Source organism: Ammospiza caudacuta, chromosome 10, assembly GCF_027887145.1.
Source record: "Ammospiza caudacuta isolate bAmmCau1 chromosome 10, bAmmCau1.pri, whole genome shotgun sequence".
NCBI classification, from domain to species: domain Eukaryota; kingdom Metazoa; phylum Chordata; class Aves; order Passeriformes; family Passerellidae; genus Ammospiza; species Ammospiza caudacuta.
The window spans coordinates 7,793,196-7,814,611 of NC_080602.1; the positions used below are offsets into that span (position 1 = coordinate 7,793,196).

General features: G+C 48.9%; 1 protein-coding gene across 1 annotated transcript; it reads right to left on the reverse strand.

The window, feature by feature from the left end:
* Nucleotides 1–704: 704 nt before the first annotated feature.
* On the reverse strand, nucleotides 705–5,214 carry LOC131562188 (serine/threonine-protein kinase PAK 1-like). Its single transcript, XM_058811763.1, has 5 exons — nucleotides 5,183–5,214; nucleotides 4,382–4,481; nucleotides 3,783–3,979; nucleotides 2,311–2,448; nucleotides 705–938 (listed from the first exon to the last, which is right to left on the reverse strand). The coding sequence occupies exons 1-5, from the start codon at nucleotides 5,201–5,203 to the stop codon at nucleotides 846–848; spliced, it is 549 nt and encodes a 182-aa protein (XP_058667746.1). The 5' UTR covers nucleotides 5,204–5,214; the 3' UTR covers nucleotides 705–845.
* Between the last annotated feature and the right edge of the window lie 16,202 nt (nucleotides 5,215–21,416).

The window sequence follows — 21,416 nt, forward strand, 5'->3', positions numbered from 1 at the left end:
CCAGCCCGGGCAAGGCCGGGCCCGCTCTCACCTCACAGGCGCTGACAGCTCTGCGCCACAGGAGACCTTCCCCAGCACCCTCTCTGATCTTTCTGCTTTCTCACTTGAGCAAGGCTCTCCTCCAGACAAAGAGATTTTTGCATTTAGGGATACAAATCCAAGTGGCAGGAACCCCATTGCTCTCCAGTCACAGCTGAAGGCCTGCATCTGCACAAGATGTTTGGGCTGCCTCATTCTTCCTTTGGTGTTGCCTTCAAATGCCATTGCCCTGTCTGCCTCAACTAGAAATACCACAGCTGTGCCATAACCAGCCAGTGGGTCATATTCCAAAGGCAGTGTGCTCTGGAGAGGATGAATGAAGAAGAGCCCTCCTCGCTTATGAAACCATACAAAAAAAGCCATATGTGTGACTTAGCACCAATAAAAAACAATTGGTAATTCAGAAGGAAATGTTGAATTTTCTGAAGGGGTCAGAAGGAGGAGAATCTTCCAAGTGAGCTGATGTTTCAGAAACTTTATTAATTACAACTCTAATCTATAATTCTATGCTACAAATCTCTTTAGCAACCCTACTCTACAATCCTACTCTAAATTGGTAACAGAGATAACATCTTGACATGATTGCTATGTTCTCGTCTCCTAGGGTTAGGGTTAGGGTTAGGCTTAGGCTTAGGCTTAGGCTTAGGTTTAGGGTTAGGTTTAGGCTTAGACTTAGGTTCAGGTTTGGGTTTAGGTTTAGGCTTTGGCTTAGGCTTAGGGTTGGGGTTAGGGAAAGGGTAAGGGATAGAGATGGGGATAGGGTTAGGGTTTGGGTTAGCATTTAAGGTTAGAGTTAGGTTTTAGGTTTAGAGTTTAGGGTTAGGGTTATTCGTCTTCTTCACTGAGTTGATGACTTGTGCCAGGATGAATGGTGGCTTGGCTGAAGTTACAAATGGATGCTGTCCACCGGAAAAAAAAAATACAACAAAGAACAGTGAACCATTACTTTCCAAGCTCATTGCTTCAGGGACTCAATCAGGATACATCAAGTTGCTGGAAAGACCCAGAAAGAGGAGCAATGGGACCATCTGCTCCCCAGTCATCCCCAATGTGCAAGACCTTGCCATCACAGGCAAACCTGGCCCAGAATCCCACTCATCTGTTTATTGTGATGTCTTCATCATGCTGGGATTTTTGCCCTGCCAGTGCTCTAGAAATGGCACTTTCTGTCCCTGGGTTTTCCTCCTTTCAGGAAACTCCAATGACTCACATAGGTCCCTGCCTTTGAAAGACAGGCACTGTGCTGATTCCCACAGGGACAGAAAGCAGTGTCTGCCTTTCCATGCCCTGCCCCTCGTGTGCTGGATGGCACCTTCCTTCCCAGCAGGGCCAGCCCAGTGGCACTGGGCCCTGCAGTTCCCTCTCTGCCACACAACCTGGCAGTAACCCTGGCACAGTTCCCGTCTGCTTGAGCGTGCCAGGCAGCAGATGGGGCTGGGACAAGTCCCTCCCAGCTGTCCCTGTTTGCGTGGCAGAAACCTCTGAGGGTGGGCTGGGGGGCACCAACCAGGGCCCCTCAGAGGCTCACAGTGAGCCCCCCACAGCCCCTCCTGCCCACAGCCAAATCTCTGACCCCTAGGCTGGGACTGGCTTCCTTGGGTTCCTCCACCACCATTTCATGTCTCTGTACCCTGCATTGCTCTACTTCAATTCTTTTGCCATTAGATAAAACTGAACACTCCACCAAATCACAAAAGAGGGCAACAGACACAGTCAGAGGACAGAGCACGTCTCCTCACAGGAAATGCAGAGGGAGCTGGAGTTATTCAGTTTTGTGAAGGACAGGCCCCAGGGAGACTTTATTGCCACTTTCCAAGACTTCACAGTGGCTTTGAAGAAAGTGGTGAACACCTTTTTAACAGGGCCAGTTACAATAGGATATGGACAAATATTTTTAAACACTAAGGGCATCTAATCAGAGTAGGTCTAAGGAAGAACTTGTTTACTCGGAGCATGGTGCCACGCTGGCACAGCTTGCCCCAAGAGCTTGTAGGAGCCCCATCCCTGCAACCATTCCGGCTCCGGTGGCAAAGGGCTCTGAGCAACCTGATCTCTTTAAAGATGTCCCTGCTCATTGCAGGACACTTGCACCAGAGGACATTTACAGGGCCCTGCCAGCCCAGCCCAGTCTAGGATTCCTCACCATTTTCATTTGAAGAGCAGCAAGAGTGGAGGTGAGGAGGAAGGGGGCTCATCTGCTGCCTTGGGCTTGAGTGGAGGAGGAGCCCATCCCTCAGAGCCTGTTTCACCAGCAGCCCCTTCACATTTTACCTGCAGGAGCTCCTTGGCAGACCAGCGCTGCTCCTCGTCTGTCTGCAGGCAGCAGCTCAGGAAGTCACGCAGCAAAGCCGAGAGGAGCTTGGGCTGCCGCAGCTGTGGAGTCCCTACTGTGGCTATCAGGTATGTAGCCTGGAGAGAAAGGAGACACCAGGCTCCACCTCCTGCTTTCACATCTCTAAGGCTCTCCCACATCCCTTTGTTTAACCTCTGTTCTTCAGTGGCAGTTTCTGCCCTGGCACAGACCCAGAGATGACTTTCCTTTACCAACCAAAAACCCAAACCCCGATGCAGCCACAGCTTTTCCACCATCCTGCAGATCTTGCCTTGGCAGCTGATTTCATTGCCTGACCTAGTTAGTGGGAACTACTTCAGCAAAAGGACATTTGCTTCTCTGAGGATTCATGCCAGCTTGAGATGGCTTTTTGGAAGAGGGACTTTGCTATACTAGCTAATTTGAAGGGTTAGTACATGAAAGGCATCTCTGCGGTGCTTGTTGGTCCTTTAAGCGCACGTGCCCTAGAACAAAACTCATCAAGCTTTTTGTGCTGTTCTTGAAAACAATGGGAATTGGAAGAAAAGAAAGAAAATCCATCAGTTAATACCCAGGTAGGGAAACAAACATTTACAATCTCCTCTTCAACACAGACACATTAAGATGCCTGCACAAATGTATTGGGATGAAAATGCCTGCTTGGGCACACAGGAGCCACCTGCAGCTCTGTCTCTCAGCAGTCTGAAAAATTCAGCTTCCCATTTTTGCAGCAAAAGAAAAATTGTCTAGGTCAGAAGAAGGAGAGGTTCCATCCCTATGGACACCCTCCAGTCATTTGGCTGCTCAAGTCAATGCATTAATGGTAGGCCCATGCCAGAAAGTGCCAGGAAACAAACAGGAGGTTTTGGCAGGCTCTCCACATCACCAGGCTCTGGCTTGGTGACGTGCAGAATGTTGCTTGGGCTAGGAGAGAAACACGGTCACTGAGTGTTTCAGCAGCACTGCACAAGAAGCAGAAGAGACTCTGTGCATTACACCCTCATGCCCATGTTTCCCAGTGAGAAGAAACTGCACACAGGGTTAGGTTCCTCTCTAAAGACCACGGTTTTAGAAACTTTGTTGGGTTTGGGTATCCTTCCTTCATTTCTGGAAAGATAACAACACTTTTAAGATGCTTTTTTCCTGTTATTAAGGCCATCTACACAGACAAAAGAACTGGAACCACTAACCCAAAGGAAAGTGTTGAGTGAGAATGGAGTTTGTTTGGAGTTTGTTTGCATGTGGTAAGGCTTGAGTTCCCCCACTGATGCAACCAAAAGTCCAGCAGATGCTGATGTGTTGCAGGGACATTTGTAGGAGGGGACCTTGGTGGAAGTAGTTCCAGCAGAAGGCAATGGGATTTTGTCCAGTGGCACACAGGACATGGGAGAGGTGAGAAAGACAGTGGGATCAGTTAGTATTTGCTCCTTACCGTGCCAGAACTTTCGCCCAAGTAAGGAGGTTCTTGTTCTATCATTTCAATTCCCACAATTCCAAAAGACCATATGTCCACTTTGGGGCCATATGGTTGACCTGTCACCACTTCAGGCGCCATCCACCAAGGAGTCCCGGTTACCGAGCACCGTCTGCTCTGCTCAGGGGTGAGCTGAGTAGCGAGGCCAAAATCAGCTGAGGAGAAAACAAAATACTGGTTTTATCTGAATTCTGTGCAATTAGGAAAGCAAGCAAAAGAATTCCCCAGCAGAAGTTTGAAATTGCTCTGTTGAATCTCCTGGCATTGGCGACTTTAAAAATCCCCCCATGTTTTACACTGCCTCTAGCAGTGGCTTTTGTTCTTTGCAAACTTTAGACTTGTAACTCCCTCCCTCTGGAAGGGACCCACACAGAGCAAGGCCACTCTTGACTGCTTGTGGCTCCTTCTACCTCTGTGCACGTTGCAACTGTGCCCTCAGCTCGCAGCAGGGGTCCCTGCACTGCCACCAGCACCATTTTTGGGGAGCTGGCAGTCACGCCAAGCAGCCCCACACCCACATCCCTGGGAACGCTGCACCTGACCAAGAATATACTGACCCAGTTTGACAGAACCGTCGGTTCTGAGAAGGATGTTGTCACTCTTCACGTCTCGATGGATCACATCGTTTGCATGAAGAAAATCCAGTCCTTGCAGGCACTGAGCGAGAAAACAGAAACAGAAGGGCAAAAATGAGTGATGTGATTTCATCACACAAGAAGGGAAACAAAGAATCTAAAAGATTCCCTCTCCAGGGGAATGGGGAGTAATGGCAGAACAGTAATGGCCACTGAGAGGAAGAGCTTGCTGCTCCAACACTTGCAGAGCAGGACCTTTCTGAGGAAAGGCACGTCAGCTTTTGAAAGAGCAACAGCACCTGCTGTTGTAGGCTGTCCCCTGCCAACCAGCCAGGATGACTCCTGCTGCAGCGCATGTGCTCAGAAGCAAAGAGCATTCTAGCTGCACTCCTATCCTTTTTAGCTGAGCACTGAGAGAAACGAGTCTCTCTCTTCTTTCTTTGCTGTTTGTTTCAAATCCTGCCACCAGCACCTTTGCTTTTACAGGCAAGGAATGCAGTGAAGACAGACTCCAGGCAAACATTTAGAGAGGCAAGGTGGAGAACAGCAAATACAAATACAAGAGACAGAGCGAGAATACAACAGCAGGAGATAAGAGTACTGGCACTGAGTACAGGGAGTGCAGGGGCACTGGCAGGCCTTTCACTTGAGATGCTTTTACTTGCCCATAGCATACCAGCAACACAGAAACAAAGCTCGGCACAGGAAACCTCCCCTGTTCTGAGCCCCTGTTTCCCAGACAATCCTGCCCAAGCCCTTGGAAACACAGCTGGGATTGCTGACCTCCCGACTGATGGCTGCCATCTCATCTTCAGACAGGCAGGTCTGGCTGATGATGTCGCTCAGGACACCTCCATCCATGTACTCTATAACCAGCAAGAGTTCCTCGCCCAGAAGGTAGCTGAAAGAAGGAAACAAGGGGGTAGAGATGAACATGCATGGCTACGTTGATTTTTAGCTTCCAGGTTTCTTATTTCCAGATGCCTTTGTGACAAGGACAGAATCAAAGGAATAGACATTCCCTCTTGGCTGTGCATTATTTGCAATCTGTGCAGTCTCAAAGAGAAAGACACATCTGTGAAAAAGGAGATGTCTTAGATGGGCAGCAAATGAAAAGTGCAGTTTAGAAACAGCCCAGATAAAAACATGTCAGGCATGGTGTTTCTGGAAATAAGCACCTAGTCTTCCTGGCATGCAGAGCAATGGCAAAGAGGGGCAACAATCCAAGGGAAATCCACTTTAGGATGGTTCATCTGCACTTAAGAAACTTTAAAAAAATCAATCCCAAATAAATGTGGAGGCAGTGAACTTTGAGGCTATTGAGTTGGGAAGATACAGCTGATCCAGGTTTTGAATAATTTTGGAGTAATTATCAAACTAGGTGTGCCAGGAAAGACTCATGCAGACAAGATGCACTCTCTTCTCATCCATTGGAGATGAGTAGAGAAATATGAATAAATAAAAATTAACAGCTTTACTTGCTGCCACTGACCAAAGTGGGTTTTGAACCTCTCATGTTTGCTTTATGTAAACACACATCCATGGGATAAGACCATGACCTCTCACCTGTCTAAATAATTCACAACATTGGGACTCCTATACCTCTTCATGATCAGTATTTCATTAAAGGTTAGCTCCTTCCTCCTCACTCCTTGAAGATTTATCTTTTTTATTGCCACCTAAAATGACATTGAAAATCAGTAACTTGAGGGGTTGGTGGCACGAGACCAAAAGGCACGTGGAGCGAGTGATTTTGCAATGACACAGCTGAGCTGTGCCAAACTGCCTTGTGATTAGGCACTGCAGTAATCAGGAACTGACATTCCAACAGCCCATTTCTCTGCTCCCTTGGGAGCCAGTTACAGGGCACGTGGGGCCACTGACATTTTGTCTTGACCACTTGATAACAGCGGTGTCTCAGTTATCACCCACAAACCGCTGACCGCACTCTCTGCTGCTTTGTTTGGGACTCAGAAGAAGGAATCCATGCCTTAATACTCTGTGGATACATCTTGTGATATGGGCAGGGCTTAGGGCTTTCAGGGACGCCTTGCAGATCTCTCCCTACGTGCAGTTCCCAAGTGCAGCACTGCAGGTGGCTAAGGAACTACCAGTAACTTTCAGATGGATTTGCTGGCAGCCAGAAATGAGAATTCAGGACTCTGAAGCTGCAGCCCCAAAGAGCAGTGAGGTGCTCGCAGGCACCACCTTTGTTTTAGCAATGGAGAGCGAGTGAGCGCGTCCTTCTCTGAAAGGAACCGCTGCCCTCCGTGCCTTCCTTCTGGCAGCTGAGGAGGACAAAGTCCCAAATGTGTTCTGTGGGCTGGCACCAGTCTGTGCTTCTTGTGCCTTTTCAGCACAGCTCTGCCCAAAGCTCCAGCCACAGCTCACACCAGAGGGGAAAGCCCTCGAGTGCAGCAGAGCCTGCAGGGGCTGTTGACATTTACCTCTCCTCCTGTGGCACTGTCGAGTGCTCTGTAAACATCTCCAAAAGTCCTAGAAACAAAACAGAAGCAGAGAAAGGAGAAGGTGTTTAGATCTTGCAGTGAAAGCCAGCCCACACAGGAGATCTCTGCTGGAAGTGTCAAAACCTGCAGGATGCAGGAGGGCTCTGCCAGAAGGCAGATGATGCATTTTCCTCTCAAGTGCATGGGCACCGGGCCTGTTCCTGAAGCACTGGGGTTCAATTTCTAAAGGGAGGTTAGTCTTTCCTCTTGGGTTTCACTGTCTAAACAGTGTGGTTCCTATCCTGACCACAGAGTGTTTCCCTCTTCAAACCAGGGGAAAGAATTGTTCCTGGGAACTGTTATCTCACAGCTTTGATAGGGCATAGGTTGCTCTTTCAGGCAAGCAAGTTTCTTCTCTTTTCATTAGTGTGCCAGTATGATTTTGAGACATACAAAAAATGCTAAAGAAATTAACACAGAGCTGTCCCACACTTGAGAGACAAGGAGACCTTCCAGGTCCTGTTCCTTGATGCAGGCAAGATCTCGTTAGCAAGGCATCTCTGACAATGCCTTCTTGTCGGGAGTTTAGTTCAAGCATGGCTTAAAGAAAAAGGCCACGAAGCCATGCAACTGAGAGAAAAGTAACAGGTAGCTGTGAAGCAGTTTCAAAGCAGTTTCCAGCCTGACTTCTATAAACAATTAGTCTCTCTCGGGCATCATTGTATAAACAATAAGGTTCTCAGGCAGTCTTCCCATAACAAAGGTAACATCCTCTCTGGGAAAAGATGGCACCCTGGGAACAGTTATGGAAGTTTTGAGAACCGTTCGTATCACAGTGAGAACACTGATTTTGTTTGATGTAAACAATCAACGGTATTGTAAAACAAAAGGAGTGGTTAGAGTTTTCTCTGTTAGCCTATCATAAAGCTGTATTTTGGAATATGCATGAAGTTAATTAACACTGTTATTTAAAGTGACTGATCGATCAATAAATTTGGAGTTCGATGCATTATAGGATGGTCGTTCTCCCCCTCACTTCAACACCTTCTGAGCCCACTCACAAATTCTGAGCAGCATTGAGAGATGGGACAATCTATCCCCAGTGTGTGATCATCTTTGCAGCTGGCCTGACTTCACGCTGGATAGACATTCCACCCCAAAAACACCTGGCCCACGGTTGTGCAGGAGTAACTGCTGTTGGACTCACCCGCTGCCAATATAATTCAGATGCGTGTATTTCATCAGGGGATTTTCAGTGGTGTTCACCATTCTCCCTGAGGGAAACAAAATGCAAGATGCTGACTTTAAGGCAGAGATCCCAGCTTCCAGGAGATACAAAAGGCAGCCCCAGCGCCTGGAGCTCTGAGCCCTTTGTGGTCGGCTGGGTAACAACAACCACAACCAGGCAGACAGCCCTGCAGCACAGGTGGCCAGCACAGAGACTGATTTGTACAGTCCTTTGAAGAGTTCTCTTGACAGGAAACAAAGCACAGGGACATACAATCCCAGGAGAGGAGGATATCTTCCCCACCTTCCAGCAGTTTGCCAAAGGAATGCCGTCCCATTTGTAAACCAGAGCAGCTCCAGCTGTAACCGATCCTGATGGGGCTTTCAGCATCAGGACCCTGACCTGTGTTTGAGCAGGCTGAGCTCAAAGCTGCCCCTCTCCCAGCTAAGGAAGGCTCCAGCCTCTGCAGTCCCTCCAGCCCTCAGGGACACGGCAGCGACCACAACAAGGCTGGCAAAGCCCAAGCATGAGCACTGACAGGCACTGATGGGAAGAAGCCAGAGTGAGCCTGAGCCCCGGACAAGCTGTTGCCCCCATTCAGGACACAACAGGATGGGCTTTGAGATCAGCCACACCGAGGCACAGATCAGTGCCCTTTTTGTCCCAACAGGTGATGGCAGACACAGAATCCACTGGGCTCTGGTCTCAGCCCCACCAGGTCTCTTATCTGAGAGCACAGCACTGGCAGCTGTTACGGGCAAGAAGCAGATTCATTGGGTTGTGCTGCAGAATCACAAAGGGCTCGATGTGTTTTCCTAGAGACAGATCTGAGCAGGGCCTGGGCCAATGGGTAGGATTCTAACAGTCATGGGAAAGAGTGGGAATCAGGTATGGAAAAGTGCCATGGATCTGAGGGATATACCATGGCTGGGCTGGAGGCTCTCTCCTGAGAAATGCCCGCAGTACAGTTTTATCTGATCACGCCACTTGGATGTGTCTCCTGGACACATCTTGATAAGCATAAAACTAGAAGATTAAATAAAGTTTGTTATCAAAGTCTCTGTTTTTTCTTTGGGGGCACATGGAAAATACCTTGTGCTCTCTATTTGTCCTGTAACCTGATGTTCTTTCAAAGTAGTTCTTATTGACAAAAAGATAGCATTCTCTTCTTGACAAAAATATAGCATTCTCATGAAAATAAACTGCAGATGTAGTAGTGGTAACAGGAACAGTCATAAAAATGACATCAGTAAAACGTGGGGTAGAAGGGCTCCTTCAGGATGGAGAAAAACACAACAAAAAACCCCCACCAAAAATGAACAACAGAAAAGCAATCCCACCCCACCTCCCTCCCAAAAAAAATCCCCAACTAAAAAGACAAAACTCCAAAGTCAGTCTATTTCTGTGAAGTTTTTTTGCTGTGATGACTGGTTGGAAGTCGGGAGTCTAAGGAGAATTTAGGAAGCTAAAAATTCTGTTCAGTTTGGCCACTAGCACACAGGACTTGCCTAGATCATTTGCAAGGTCACAGCCTTCTGCTGATCCAAGAACAATCCCTGCTTCAGCCTTTAGCAGAGAGGGAAGCTCAGGCAAACCCAAGCCAGTCCCAGGTGCCCTCAGAGGCAGCAGGAACACCCAGAGCTCTCTCGCTGCCTCGGAGCACAGCACTGCCTCTGGGGAGTCCTAAATGGCCCTGTGACACCGAGCTCAGGAGGAGCATTTGGTACAGCTCTGCTGACACCTGCACACAACACACTGTCCCTCAGATAAGAAACACCCCAGACGTACCCAGCAGCTCCAGGTACTCCTCCTCAGTCTCCTGTTCCCGGGATGTGCCTGAGCCTGAGTTCCCAGCTTTCACAGAAGGGCTTCCTCGAGGTGATGCTGCTGCAGCAGCAGGTTCAGAGCCCATGATGTGCTGGACCTGGAGCATTTCTGGTGGGCACTGTTCCTGTGCCTCACTTCTAACTTGGGCTCCTTCATTGCCACACATTCCCTGCAAGTCTTCGCAGGCTGCCCGGTGAGATGTCAACACTTGCACCTCAAGTCAAACAGAACAAAGCAGTCAGACACTACAGCTTGTCCCTGTCGGCCAGGAGTCATCGACTGTGAGGAAAGGCAAAGAACAGATTGACAGGGGATACAACAGCTTGTTTCAATCCTCCATCTGGGTCACCAAGTTCCACTGTAAAAACACCTCAAGAAAAAAGGAGAGCAGGAACAGGCCAGCAGGAATCAATTTGGATGACTGCTGGCCAAAAGGCCAAAGGACAAGTTTCACTGTCCAGGGCAGATGTTGAGATTCAGCACACCAGGAAATGTCCTTCAGAGTGACTGTGATACACACACTACAGCAGCATGGCACTCAGAGGCATGGCCCCACTCCCTGCTGCTCTGCACTGGAAAGGCAAGAAGGGCAGAAACCACCAGATTGGTGACTGCAGTGGCTGCATCCCTCTTTCACTCACTTGGTTTTGCAGAGACTGATGGAAGCGATTAAGTTTCTCTCTGATGATTTTCATTTCTTCCTCCAGCCGCTTATGCCTTGCCTTGATCATACTGTGAGCTGTCTGAAGCTCTGCATCCAGCTGTTCCTTCATGTTCTCTAATAAACAAAAGATAGGACATTTCATGAGTGGAGTGGCTGCCACTCTTTCATTCACCTGGTTTTGTTGATCGCCCCTCTGCTGGTGGAGATTCTCCTCTTGAATTCTTCCCATGTCTTCCTTGTTCTTTCTCTTCACTGCCATGATGTCACCCTGAGCTTCGGGCAGCTCTGCTTGTGGCTCTGCCTTGATGTTCTGTACACACAAAAGCAGAGCAAGGGACTGAGAGCTGCCATCAGGCTCAGCTTTTTTCCTCTTGCAGCCTCCAAATCACATTTATTCAGCCCCTTCTTTCTGCTTCCCTCCCCACATCTGCCTCCATTGCAAACCTCCTGTCCCAGGGCTGATCTCTGCAGATTGCAAGGCTCTGTGCCTCCATTGCCTGTGGGACTCCTGGCCTCCTCAGTCCCAAGAGCTCTGGTTTATGCCCCTCTCCCTGCCCTTCCCTCTGTGCCCTGGCCAGTCAGGCTTACCTGGCCATTCTCCTGTGGCTCTTCCACCTGCTGCCTGAGCTGCTCTTCCTGCCCTCGGGCAGGGAACAGCTCTCCCTGAGTCTGGCATGGCAGCTCAGATGAGGCCGTGTGCTCCTGCTCTTTCTCTAGAAGCACCTGCACAGAAAGCAAGAGAAGATGGGTTTCAACTTCCCATACGCCCTTTGTGGGCCAAGACTCACAGACTGCTGGGCTCACACGTTCCCAAAGCACTGTGCTGCTGCTCTCCTGGGTCGTTCTCTGCCCGAGGGGAGGCACAGATTCCAAAGTGACCCTGGCCCTACAATCAGGGGCCATCTGGGACTGAAGCTCCAGCAGCCTCTCAGGCAGCTGACAGGGAAGGGGTGGCATTTCTCAAGGGTCTGGTGAGGGCCTCCCTCTGCTTCTGCCGTGTCCTGTTTGTCTTTCAGTAGTGACTGACTCCCCGCCCTGTCCCACAGCTCCATCCTGGCTCTGCAGGGGCTTCCTGGGTGAGCTCACTCCTTGTGAGAGACACTTCTGGAGTTCACCTTCTCTTCAGGCCTGCACCAGCATTCCTCCTTCCTGACATCCACACTCTTGTTAGAAAACCGGGTCATTCAGGAGATAAGGATGCATGCAAAGATCTCTGATGGAAGTCAGAGAACCTCTATGGCCACCTCAGTATATGGAGGAGGACCAAGGTGTTTCTTCTCCCTCTTTTGTCAACGGAGAATTCTGACCAGCAGTAACAGAGTTTCTCATAAGGCCCCATTAACGAATGCACTTACACAGCCCTGGGGATGCCAGTGAAGGAAACCATGTGTCATGTATGGTATGGCATGTATGACCAGAGTCACCAAACACCACCTAAACATGGAATTTTTCCACCTCTCTAGGAGAGGCAGAAGTTTAAAGAATTAACTGGAGACTTCAGGGCACAAGAGGCTGGAGGAGGAAAACAGTACTGAGAGGAAAAATCACCATCTCTGGAGGGGGAAACATCTCTGCCTACTCAGAATCGGTCAAGGGAACATGTCTATAATCCTCTCCAGAAAGGGATGGTTTAGGTCACCTTTGCGCCTCCAACTGCCTTGGACCAGAGCCAGGAAGATTCAGTTATGTAAATGCTACATAATTAGTTAGTTAGTTAGTTAGTTAGTTAGTTAGCTAGATAGATAGATGGATAGATAGATAGATAGATAGATAGATAGATAGATAGATAGATAGACAGATCTTATTACTGAAATCTCCCTTTACTGTCCTTTCTGTCACTACACACATCAGCACTCGGCAGCAGTGCCCCAACCAGCAGCCATCCTGAACTTGCTCTCCTGTTGCTTCAGTAACCCACACTCTTGGGGAATCTGGAGCATGTAGGTCCTTATGGAATGCAATCAGACCCAGAGCATTGCACTGGGAACGGCTCCCTTTGTGCATCTGTGCTCGGGCAAGTTCTTCGCTTGGACTCAGCCACACTGATGGTGCTAAAGTGGCTGGAATCAGAAATGCAGCCCAGCCCCTCCCAGCTCCTCTAATCTCTGAGCACCAGCTGGAATGCAAGGGCATTGATTTCCTACTCAGTTCCCAAACACAACACACACTGATTCCCTGGGCAGCCAAAAGACATGGGATCCATTAACCTGAAAGTTTCTGCCATGGCTGGAAAAAGGCCAGGAAGGATTGAGAAAAAGCTCCCCGGAGAAGGAGAAATTACATAAGGCTTCTCCTTCTAGCAAACAAACAAATAAACAAACAAAATGTGAAAGTGTTACCCACACCAGTGTCTAAAGCACTTGGATGCAGTGAAGGGATGTTTGGCAGGGAAACAGCCCTCGTGCTGAGCATTGGCTCTATGGATCCAAGGCAGGGATCTATGGAAGTCTGCCTGAAGGTCCCTCATGAGCCCCCATTGTCCAGGCTAAAGCTCCCTCAGCCCCTCCTCCCTGGCCTTGTGCTGCACCCCCTGCCCAGCTCCCCTGTCCCTCTGTGCCCACGCTGCAGCCCCTCCATGACTTTCTGCTTCCCAGGGCCCACAGCTGCACACAGCACTCCAGCTGTGGCCGCAGCGCTGCCCAGCACAGGGCCACGCTCCCTGCCCTGCTCCTGCTGCCCCACTGCTGCTGGCACAGCCACCGTGCCCTTGGCCTTCTTGGCCCCCTGGCCCCACGCTGCCTCATCTCCAGCTGCTCACGGCCGCCAGCCCTGCGTCCTTTGGGCCACGCAGCTCCCCAGCCACAAAGGTGCCCATTGCACTTCAGATACTGCAGGCACCATTGCAAGATGGCCTTCCTGTTCTACCACCTCATGTTCCAAGTAGATATCATAAAGTTTGATAGGAATAGGATTCTAAGTCACTCTGTTTAAATTAAAATTATCTAATTCAACTGTACAGGAAATTGATCTTAATTAAATTTTCCCTATCTGCTGTCTGCAAGCATCGTTCTCTTTTCAAAACTAGGTTTTTAGTTCTTCAAACTCTGAGAAGGAAATTTAAAAATATCTATCGCTGCCTTTGTTACTTTTGTTTCAGGCATGAATATTGTTTTTCTTTCGGCCTTCCTAGCTGGCCCTCTTCAGTCTACTGCTACTGGCCAAGCTCACATCTTCCTCTACAATTCCTAAACACCAGGAACATGAAATGTTCCTTTCTCACTCACCTCAGGATCTTCAGCACTGCTGAATACACACTTCAGGTGACCTGTAGTGGGCAGGGAAAATGAACCAGATGGTGTGAGAAAACTGCCTGGGCTGCTGAATCCAACAGAAAAGTCAACCCAAACAGAGAAGATTTCCCATTTTGTAACATCCCTCCAGGAGGTACATTTCATTCACACAGCCAGCAAGGGATCAGGACAGTATTCTTGCTTTTGCCTTCAACCTGTTCAACACTTCAACCTGTTTAGCCAGTAAATGAATACAAACATGACCAAGAAAATCCAAATTGTTCTTTAACACTCAATGCTCCTGTTCTAGAAAACACATAAAACAGCTTTTTAAATCCACTCCTTCGGGTCTTTTTTTTTTTGTTGTTTTTGTGTTGGTTTTTGTTTTGTTTTTTTTTTTTTTTTTTGTTTTGTTTTTTTTAATCAGTTGCATGCACTAATTCTCTTTAATTTGCTGGAAATGCTTGGCCAGAAATGCTTCCCCAAAATCCCCCTGAGCTGTGGCAGACACTCACTGCTTTAGAGTTTGCATTTCCTTGCAAAGAGAATCACTAGTTAAGCACTTGGTAAAGGATCAAGTTAGACAGGTAAATCCTTTCATGACAAAATTTAAAAAGAAAGAAGCTTTCCCTGAATTCTGGGAACAACTGCAGAGATTTTAAAAGGCATTCCAAGAAGCTCTGCCAGTCTGCATTTTCAAAGGTGTCTTGCTTGTCCCAGCAAACTGAGGAAATGACAGACTCTGCTGCCACAGACTCTCCCGTGGTGGGAACGGAAGCCCTGCAGGTTCCCCTGCAAATGCTGCCCCTGTGGCTACAGACACCCCCTTTTAGCTGAACGGCTTGACAGGAGCTTTACCAAGGCAGGGGCATCCCAATGCTCTTTCTGTTTCAAAATCAGAAACTCAGCCCCCAAGAAAGAGCAGGAAGACATACAAAAGCCAGGTTACTTTACACCCTAACAAAGCAGAAGGGAAACCTCTACTTACGTGCAAAGTGTGTTATATAATAAATAGAAAAGGAAACGCCATAAGCAGCAAAAGCTGCTTTGGCAAGGTGGTGAATCATGCTATTAGTGTTGTGCAAGTTTGCCCCAACACTAAAAGAACAAGCCTCTTGTCAGTGAGCAGCTTCCCACTGACAAACACCCGGACCAGGAGGGGACTCCTGCTCTCAGCAGGCCTTGGGCTGCTCTGACACTCAGGCCTTCCGTGCACCAAGGCAACCTTCTGATGCCACTATGACAACGGGGCAACCATGCCCTGACATCACAAAGGGACAGCTCTGTGTTGGTCTGTGAGTTTATGCAAAGCAATAACCAACCTTCCCTACAGAAAACACAAAAGAGCCTGGGCAGTTCTTCTCTGTCACAAAGCAGCAAAAATTCCCCTCATGGGCCAAACCCTGTTGTTCAGGGATCCAAGAGGAACTCCAGGAGTGCCTCAAACACCTACAGCCTGTACCCCAGCTGAGCACTCAGATGGGACCCAAGCAAAGGAAACCAGACCAAGATAATGGCCCACAGCATTGCATATGTGAGAAATGGCTCTCACTTTTAAAATTTTAAAGGTTTAGTAAACCTTAACAAAGGACTGAATAAGAAAAATTATGGCAATGGGAGTCTCTGTGACTAGCAGCCATTTACAAAAAGGATGCTCTGCCATTTATACCCTTATCACCTCCAAAAGTTTTGTCAGTCAACTCTTTCTCTGCTGTCCATTGGTGGAGATTACTTTCCTGCATCCTGACTGGAGGTCAGGTGTTGTTACACCCTGCCTGCTGGTCACAAGCCAGCCCTCCCCAAATGCCCTGACTACCCAGGCTGTTACAAGGGGGACGGGAAAGAGGACTATGGGAGGATGTATTACAAAACCATCACTATACATTTGTACATTCACATAACATCTACTTCTTTATTGTCAGAGCCAACCATTGCATTACTCGTCCAGAACACACAGAGCCAGGAGAGAAGCCACTGTTGGCATCACAGCTGAAATGCTTCCTAACAAATCTCCCCACATATTTGCACCTTTATTGGACATGCCCAGGGCTCCGGTGCGGGTACATCTCTGCCTCTCTTCCCCTTTGGCAGCAGTCGAACTGACAGCATCTGCCCGCCAGCAGCAGCTGCTCCCAGCTGGGAACGCCGCTGGCGGTGCTGATTTCCAGAGGCTTCTGTGTGCCAGGGGAAGCCAAGGCAGGAGCGGGTTGAACGGTGCTGGCGCTGCTGCTGCTCTGTGCCAGAGAGCCCCGGCTGGGCAGGGCACGGTGCCCACTGCGCTGCAGGCTCCTTCTCCTGCCACAGCTGGGCACACCTGGCAGCAAGGCATGACAACCTGTGGGCAAGCCAAGGCGTTTCTGGGGCTGCACTGCTCTGCACACACCCTGGACACCTGCAGCACACAATTTTAACCCTCAAACTGGTAAACCAAAGGGAAACAGCTGGAAAAGATTTCATTTCAACCATTCTTTATGCTTCAATAGAAATGACCAAAATGAATGTTACCGAGCAGGGCCCGATCCACACTGCCAGCTCAGTGTGAGAAAAGAGGCATTACTTTATTTCAGTGCTGGGTGCGTGGGAATCACTTCCCTGAAACATGCACACCCACGGGTTAGTATCCATGGAAGTAAGACATTACTTTCATTACTTTTATTCATTACTTTGCTGAAACTCACAGGCTAAACATTCTCACAAAGTATTTGACATGTTTAAATCACTTCCCCAAAATTACTGACATTTAGAGTAGGGGTCTCTTGAGGGTCTCTGGTAGTCATGTGGTGAATATCCTGTTCCTCAAATTCTCCTTCCATGGTTAAGAGCCTTCTTCTCCTTGAATGCATTGCAGCTACCTCCCCAGTAGGCCCACTGTCTTTATTCTCAAGGCTGACATCCACTTGCACACATTAACCTCTGGTGTGAGGGAAGGTACAACTAAGCACTGCCTGTTAAAGCTTAACAAATTCACAATTTGTTGCACGTCAACACTTCCCCAATATCTCTCGTTCCTTCTCTGGGAATCAAACACAAGCATTTTGTGATCCCTGAGCCCAAGGCCGCCTCCAGCCCTCCTGTCACCCAGCAGCCCTTCTCTCCTCACAAACAGCAGGCCCAGCAGTGTCTTCCCTCACTGGCTCAGTCCCCAGCTGTGTCAGGAGTTCTCTGTCACACACTGCAGGACCATCCTGGGCTGTTTGCTCTCCGCTGCACTCTGTTGCCAGCAGACATCCCCACCCTGTTCCGTGCCCCTTGCAGAACCCTGCACCTGCTGTCCATGGGCACCTGGAAGGGGAGGCACTCACGGCAGAGATGCACCAGCTGCCCTGGGCAGGAACCAAAACCCTCTGGGGCACAGCTGCTGGCCTGGGTCTGGCACAGCTCTGCACACCCCTCTCCTCATGGGCTCTGGGCTGGAAATGCAATTGCACTTTCTGCCTCATGGAGAAACACCAGGGCTGCACAAACAACGGCCAGCAGGCCACATCCCAAAGGCACTGCAGCATGGAGCTGAGAAGGAAGAAGACCCTTCCCCAGTTCCTAACCATACCAAAACCACCATAATGGGGACTTTTAATCTTCTAAATGTAGAGTTGATTCACAGGATGACAAGGGAATCTTCCAATGGAGTTGAAGTTTGGTAGAGTTTTTATTCTGAGTCCTACTCAGACTGTTGATTTGAAAATTTATTTGAAAATATTTTTTTAAAAGGCTGTGCAGTCATATGGTTTTGTTCTAATACCAAAATGGCTAGATAAAATGTTCTGGCATTTTAATTGCATCCAAACTGATTAGTCAGTTAAAGGTTCCCTGCAGAACAGCCACTAAACAAGAAATGAAAATCTGTTGACTGTTGACTTTGCAAATTTCTACTAAACTTATCAGACAATGTGGCATTTTTAGATAGATCATAGAGCAAATTAATTCCTATGGATAACTTGATTTGGATAAACCTGTTGATTTCAAATTACAACTGCCAGCACATACTAAGTGGAAATCTGAATACTCAGTTCTATGAGCTCTGAATTATTAGAAAGTCATTGTCTGCCATATTAACAAAAATTATCATTCTGCCTATTTTTTTTACTTACAGCCAGCTCTTCAACACTCTTTGTAACATCAGAAAGAGAGTTTGTAGCAATGTGAACCATGGGTTGGTGGAGCATTGCAGAAGGCTCCTATGCCAGCACTAAATGTTCACATTTACCATGGCATCCCTTCTTGCCTTTAATTCCAAGCTACAGCTCAGTTCCTGCAGTACAGATTCACACTTGTAGTCTGTATCTGCAGCTGGTTCTTACTTCCCTGTCCAGGAAAAAAATCATGCTTGGATCTCAAATCAAAATAAAACGAGGAGAGAGTCAGGTTCTGTATAGGTATAGCAAAAACTAAGAGATTTTTTTGCAAATATGTTGAAAAGCAGTTTGTACATGCTGCAAAAATGGCAGATTAAAGACTTGCACTCTAACTTGCAAGCTGAGCTTTGCCTGTTCTTTCTGGACTGATTTCTTGAGGCCAGACACTGAACCTAATCAGTAAGAAAATCAAAACCACAGGAGTAGTTTGGAGAATATTGTAAATTTTTCTGTCATGATGCTTTTTGCCTGAAAGTTCTGGCCATCATCCGATTGGAGTAATTAGAGGAGATTGAAGCCATCACACTGTGCCTGTGCACACAATTCCTTCCCAGGGGTAATCCATGAAGCAACGCTGACAAATCCACACCAGCAGCTGCTGCCACACAGCCATTAAGGAGAGAATCTGTATTTCTGCTGCACTTGGACAGCTGAAGATGCCTCTGCTGAGCTAATTTTAGTGACTGCCCACCACAGATGAGACCTTGAGGTCAGTCTCCAACAAGTCAGGGCAGTTAATATTCTGCCTAAATGAAGTGAGTCTAGCAATACATAGACCATGGGGCCTGAGGAAAGCCAGCAGCTTTGGGAGATTTAACTTGTTTCCGTATCTTTCTTTTTACTAATTTATTGGAGTCAATTATTTCAAGAATGGAAACTTTCGGCACACCATTGGCTGGAAGGTTGGTCAATCTTCCATTCATGACTCCTCTGAAAGCATCACCCCAGTTTTTTTATCAGTAGCTCTTCCATCGTCATGGCTCACACAGCATTTCCTGCAGCTCTTGCTGGAGTCAGGGAAAGGCACCAGGAGAAGGGGGAGAAAGCTGTGTGCAGAGACTGTGTCAGCTACAGAGACATTTGTTTCCTCTGATTTGGCTGAATGGCTGCAGGAACCTTGCTGGCACTGCTGGTGGGGTGGCCTTTTGCAGGGCTGGGCAGAGTTTGGGGCCCAGGATCCCTGCTCTCGGTGGGACACCAGGGTGAGCAGCCCCTGTCCCAGGCAGGAGCAGAGGTTCTGTGGCTCTGCCCTGGGCACAGGGACCTGCCACTGCCATGAGCTCCTGCTGCGGCTCCTCTGGGGCAGCTCCTGCTCTGCAGTGATGATGGGCGCAGCTGGGGGTGGCTGCAGTGGAGGGGGGCTTCCAGTGGGCTCTGCTGGTCTGCCACACTGGAGCCAGCAGAGCTTCTGGAAGGAGTCTCCTCTTGTGAGCTGCTGGAGCTGGAGCTGGCCACAGAGCCGCTGTGCTCATCCCTGACAGGCCCAGAGCACAGCAGCCTCTGGGCCTCCTTGCTGCACCATGGCACTGAGGAGGCCATGGACCAGAGGTTCAGTGTGTGTGACTCAGTTTCCTGATAAACTGTGCTAAGAAAACCCTGCATCCCTCCTGCCAGATCTAAGACACTCCAAGTAAGCTGTTGGCATATTGGGAACTCAGAATTGTTTGCATTTTGAACAATTGTCTTATGAGTGCTTTTGATTGTTTTTCTCATTTTGTGTTGATTCAGCTGATCCTTCAGAGAAGCTTTCCTAATAATATAAAACACAGGGAACTGTGGAGACCCTGGGTTGGCATTCCCTTGTCTAGGGAGACACCAGAAGCTTCCCTCAAAAAGCTGTTAGACCCCATTGGCTCCTTCTCCTGTTCCTATGTCTGTTCCTGTGTTCCTGAGCCACACCTTCCCTATTCCCTGATTGCCCCCCTTATCTTTGTACTGCCCCAAGATCAGGGTCAGCCCCCAGGCCCCTGTGGAGACAAAGTGAGACCCTCTGTGTGTGGGTGCTGGGAGCTGAACATCTCCCTGCACAGCTGAATAAAACATCTGTGGAGATAATGCAAAGGTCCTTTTTGCCTCTTTACCCTGGACTGTGCTAGCAGCAATTCAGACTGCTCCAGAGGAAAAGCTGCAGTACTGGCACCAAGAGTTTGGCAACTTGACCAAAGGCACAGAGGGCATGCAGGATGCTGCTCTATGAATTCCTTAACCAGCCATCTCTGGTGCTGGCATATTCCCTCCAGCTTCTGCTGCAGCCAGGGCCACCTTTGGTCCAGCAGATGACATTGTTATTTGAAAAATTCGGCCCACACCTTGGGCAGGAGGCCATCCACAGGCTCGGGTCCTGCAGCCCCTGCTCAGCTGGGGACAGTGTTCCCTGTGGGGAAGATGGAGCAGCCGTCACAGGGTCTGGAGGGCTGCTTTCAGCAAGGTGGCCAGGCTCTCTCCCTGCTGGACTCTAGCAATTGTTTGGGGGAGCTGATGGCACATTGTATGTAGTCCTGTTCATCCTACTCAGAAAACCTGACAGCTTCTATCATTCTTCTGCAGAGTGGGCACGCTGGATTTCTCTTTGCCCACTGCAGGATGCAGCCCAGGCAGAACTGGTGGTGACAGGGCAGAGAAGAATTCACATCCTTCTTAGTGACCTGGCAGATGGGGCAGCTCCATTCTGTCCCCATGGCCGTGTCTGTCTGTCCCAGCAGCAGGGAAGAGCTGAGGACCACGAGCTGCTCTCATTTGCAATCTTGCTTGGTCAGAGCCCAAGCTCAAGCCAGAGTGGTCCAGACTCTGTCAATGCCCAAACATAAGCAGAAAGGGATGTTGTATCCCAATCCATTCCTTGGTGAAGGAGGTCCATAGCAGCCTCAGGAGGCACCTCAGACACTCAACAGTCAAGGCAGTAACATATGGACAGGACACAGATGGCAGTTCATGGCTGGGAGAGCATTCGTAGACATATCCAAGGACCAATTTCCCAGGAACTCTCCACAGCTCTGGGATCTGCCCATCAGCTCTATCAGAAGCTTCAGCAGAACAACCAAATTCCTAAAAAGCAGCTTCCAGACACTTTTCCTACCATCCTGCCTGAGCAGCCGTGTTGCTTGCTGCAAAACACTCTTTTTCTCCTCTTCCCCAATGCCCTGTGGACACTTGCGGCCAAAATAAAAAGCTCCTGGCCCTCTGTGTGATGTGATAATACAGTTTTTATATTTCCATACTGAGATGAAAGAAAGCTGTGCTGTGGGTCAGGAGAGGCCAGGACCCACTTGGCCTTCCTGCAGGCTGAGGTGGTCCCAGCAGACATCCTGCTGCTTTTTTGGGGAATATGTGAGGGGGAGTGGAGGGAGTGACAGAGAGGCCGAGATCATAGAGTGGAAACTCAGCTCCAGAGTGGCAGCGCAGACTCTCCCTGCTGAATGCCTGCTGGGGCTGGCAAAGAAGGAAAATGCCCCAATAACAGCCCGGTGCCACTGTGTCTCAGGGACAGG

Coding starts and splice junctions, on each gene's coding strand:
- LOC131562188 (XM_058811763.1), bottom strand. CDS start 5,203: ATGGCAGCCATCAGTCGGGAG. Junction 3,980..4,381: donor CGACGGTTCTGTCAAACTGG/GTCAGTATATTC, acceptor TTTTCTCCTCAG/CTGATTTTGGCCTCGCTACT. Junction 2,449..3,782: donor TGGGCGAAAGTTCTGGCACG/GTAAGGAGCAAA, acceptor CTTTCTCTCCAG/GCTACATACCTGATAGCCAC.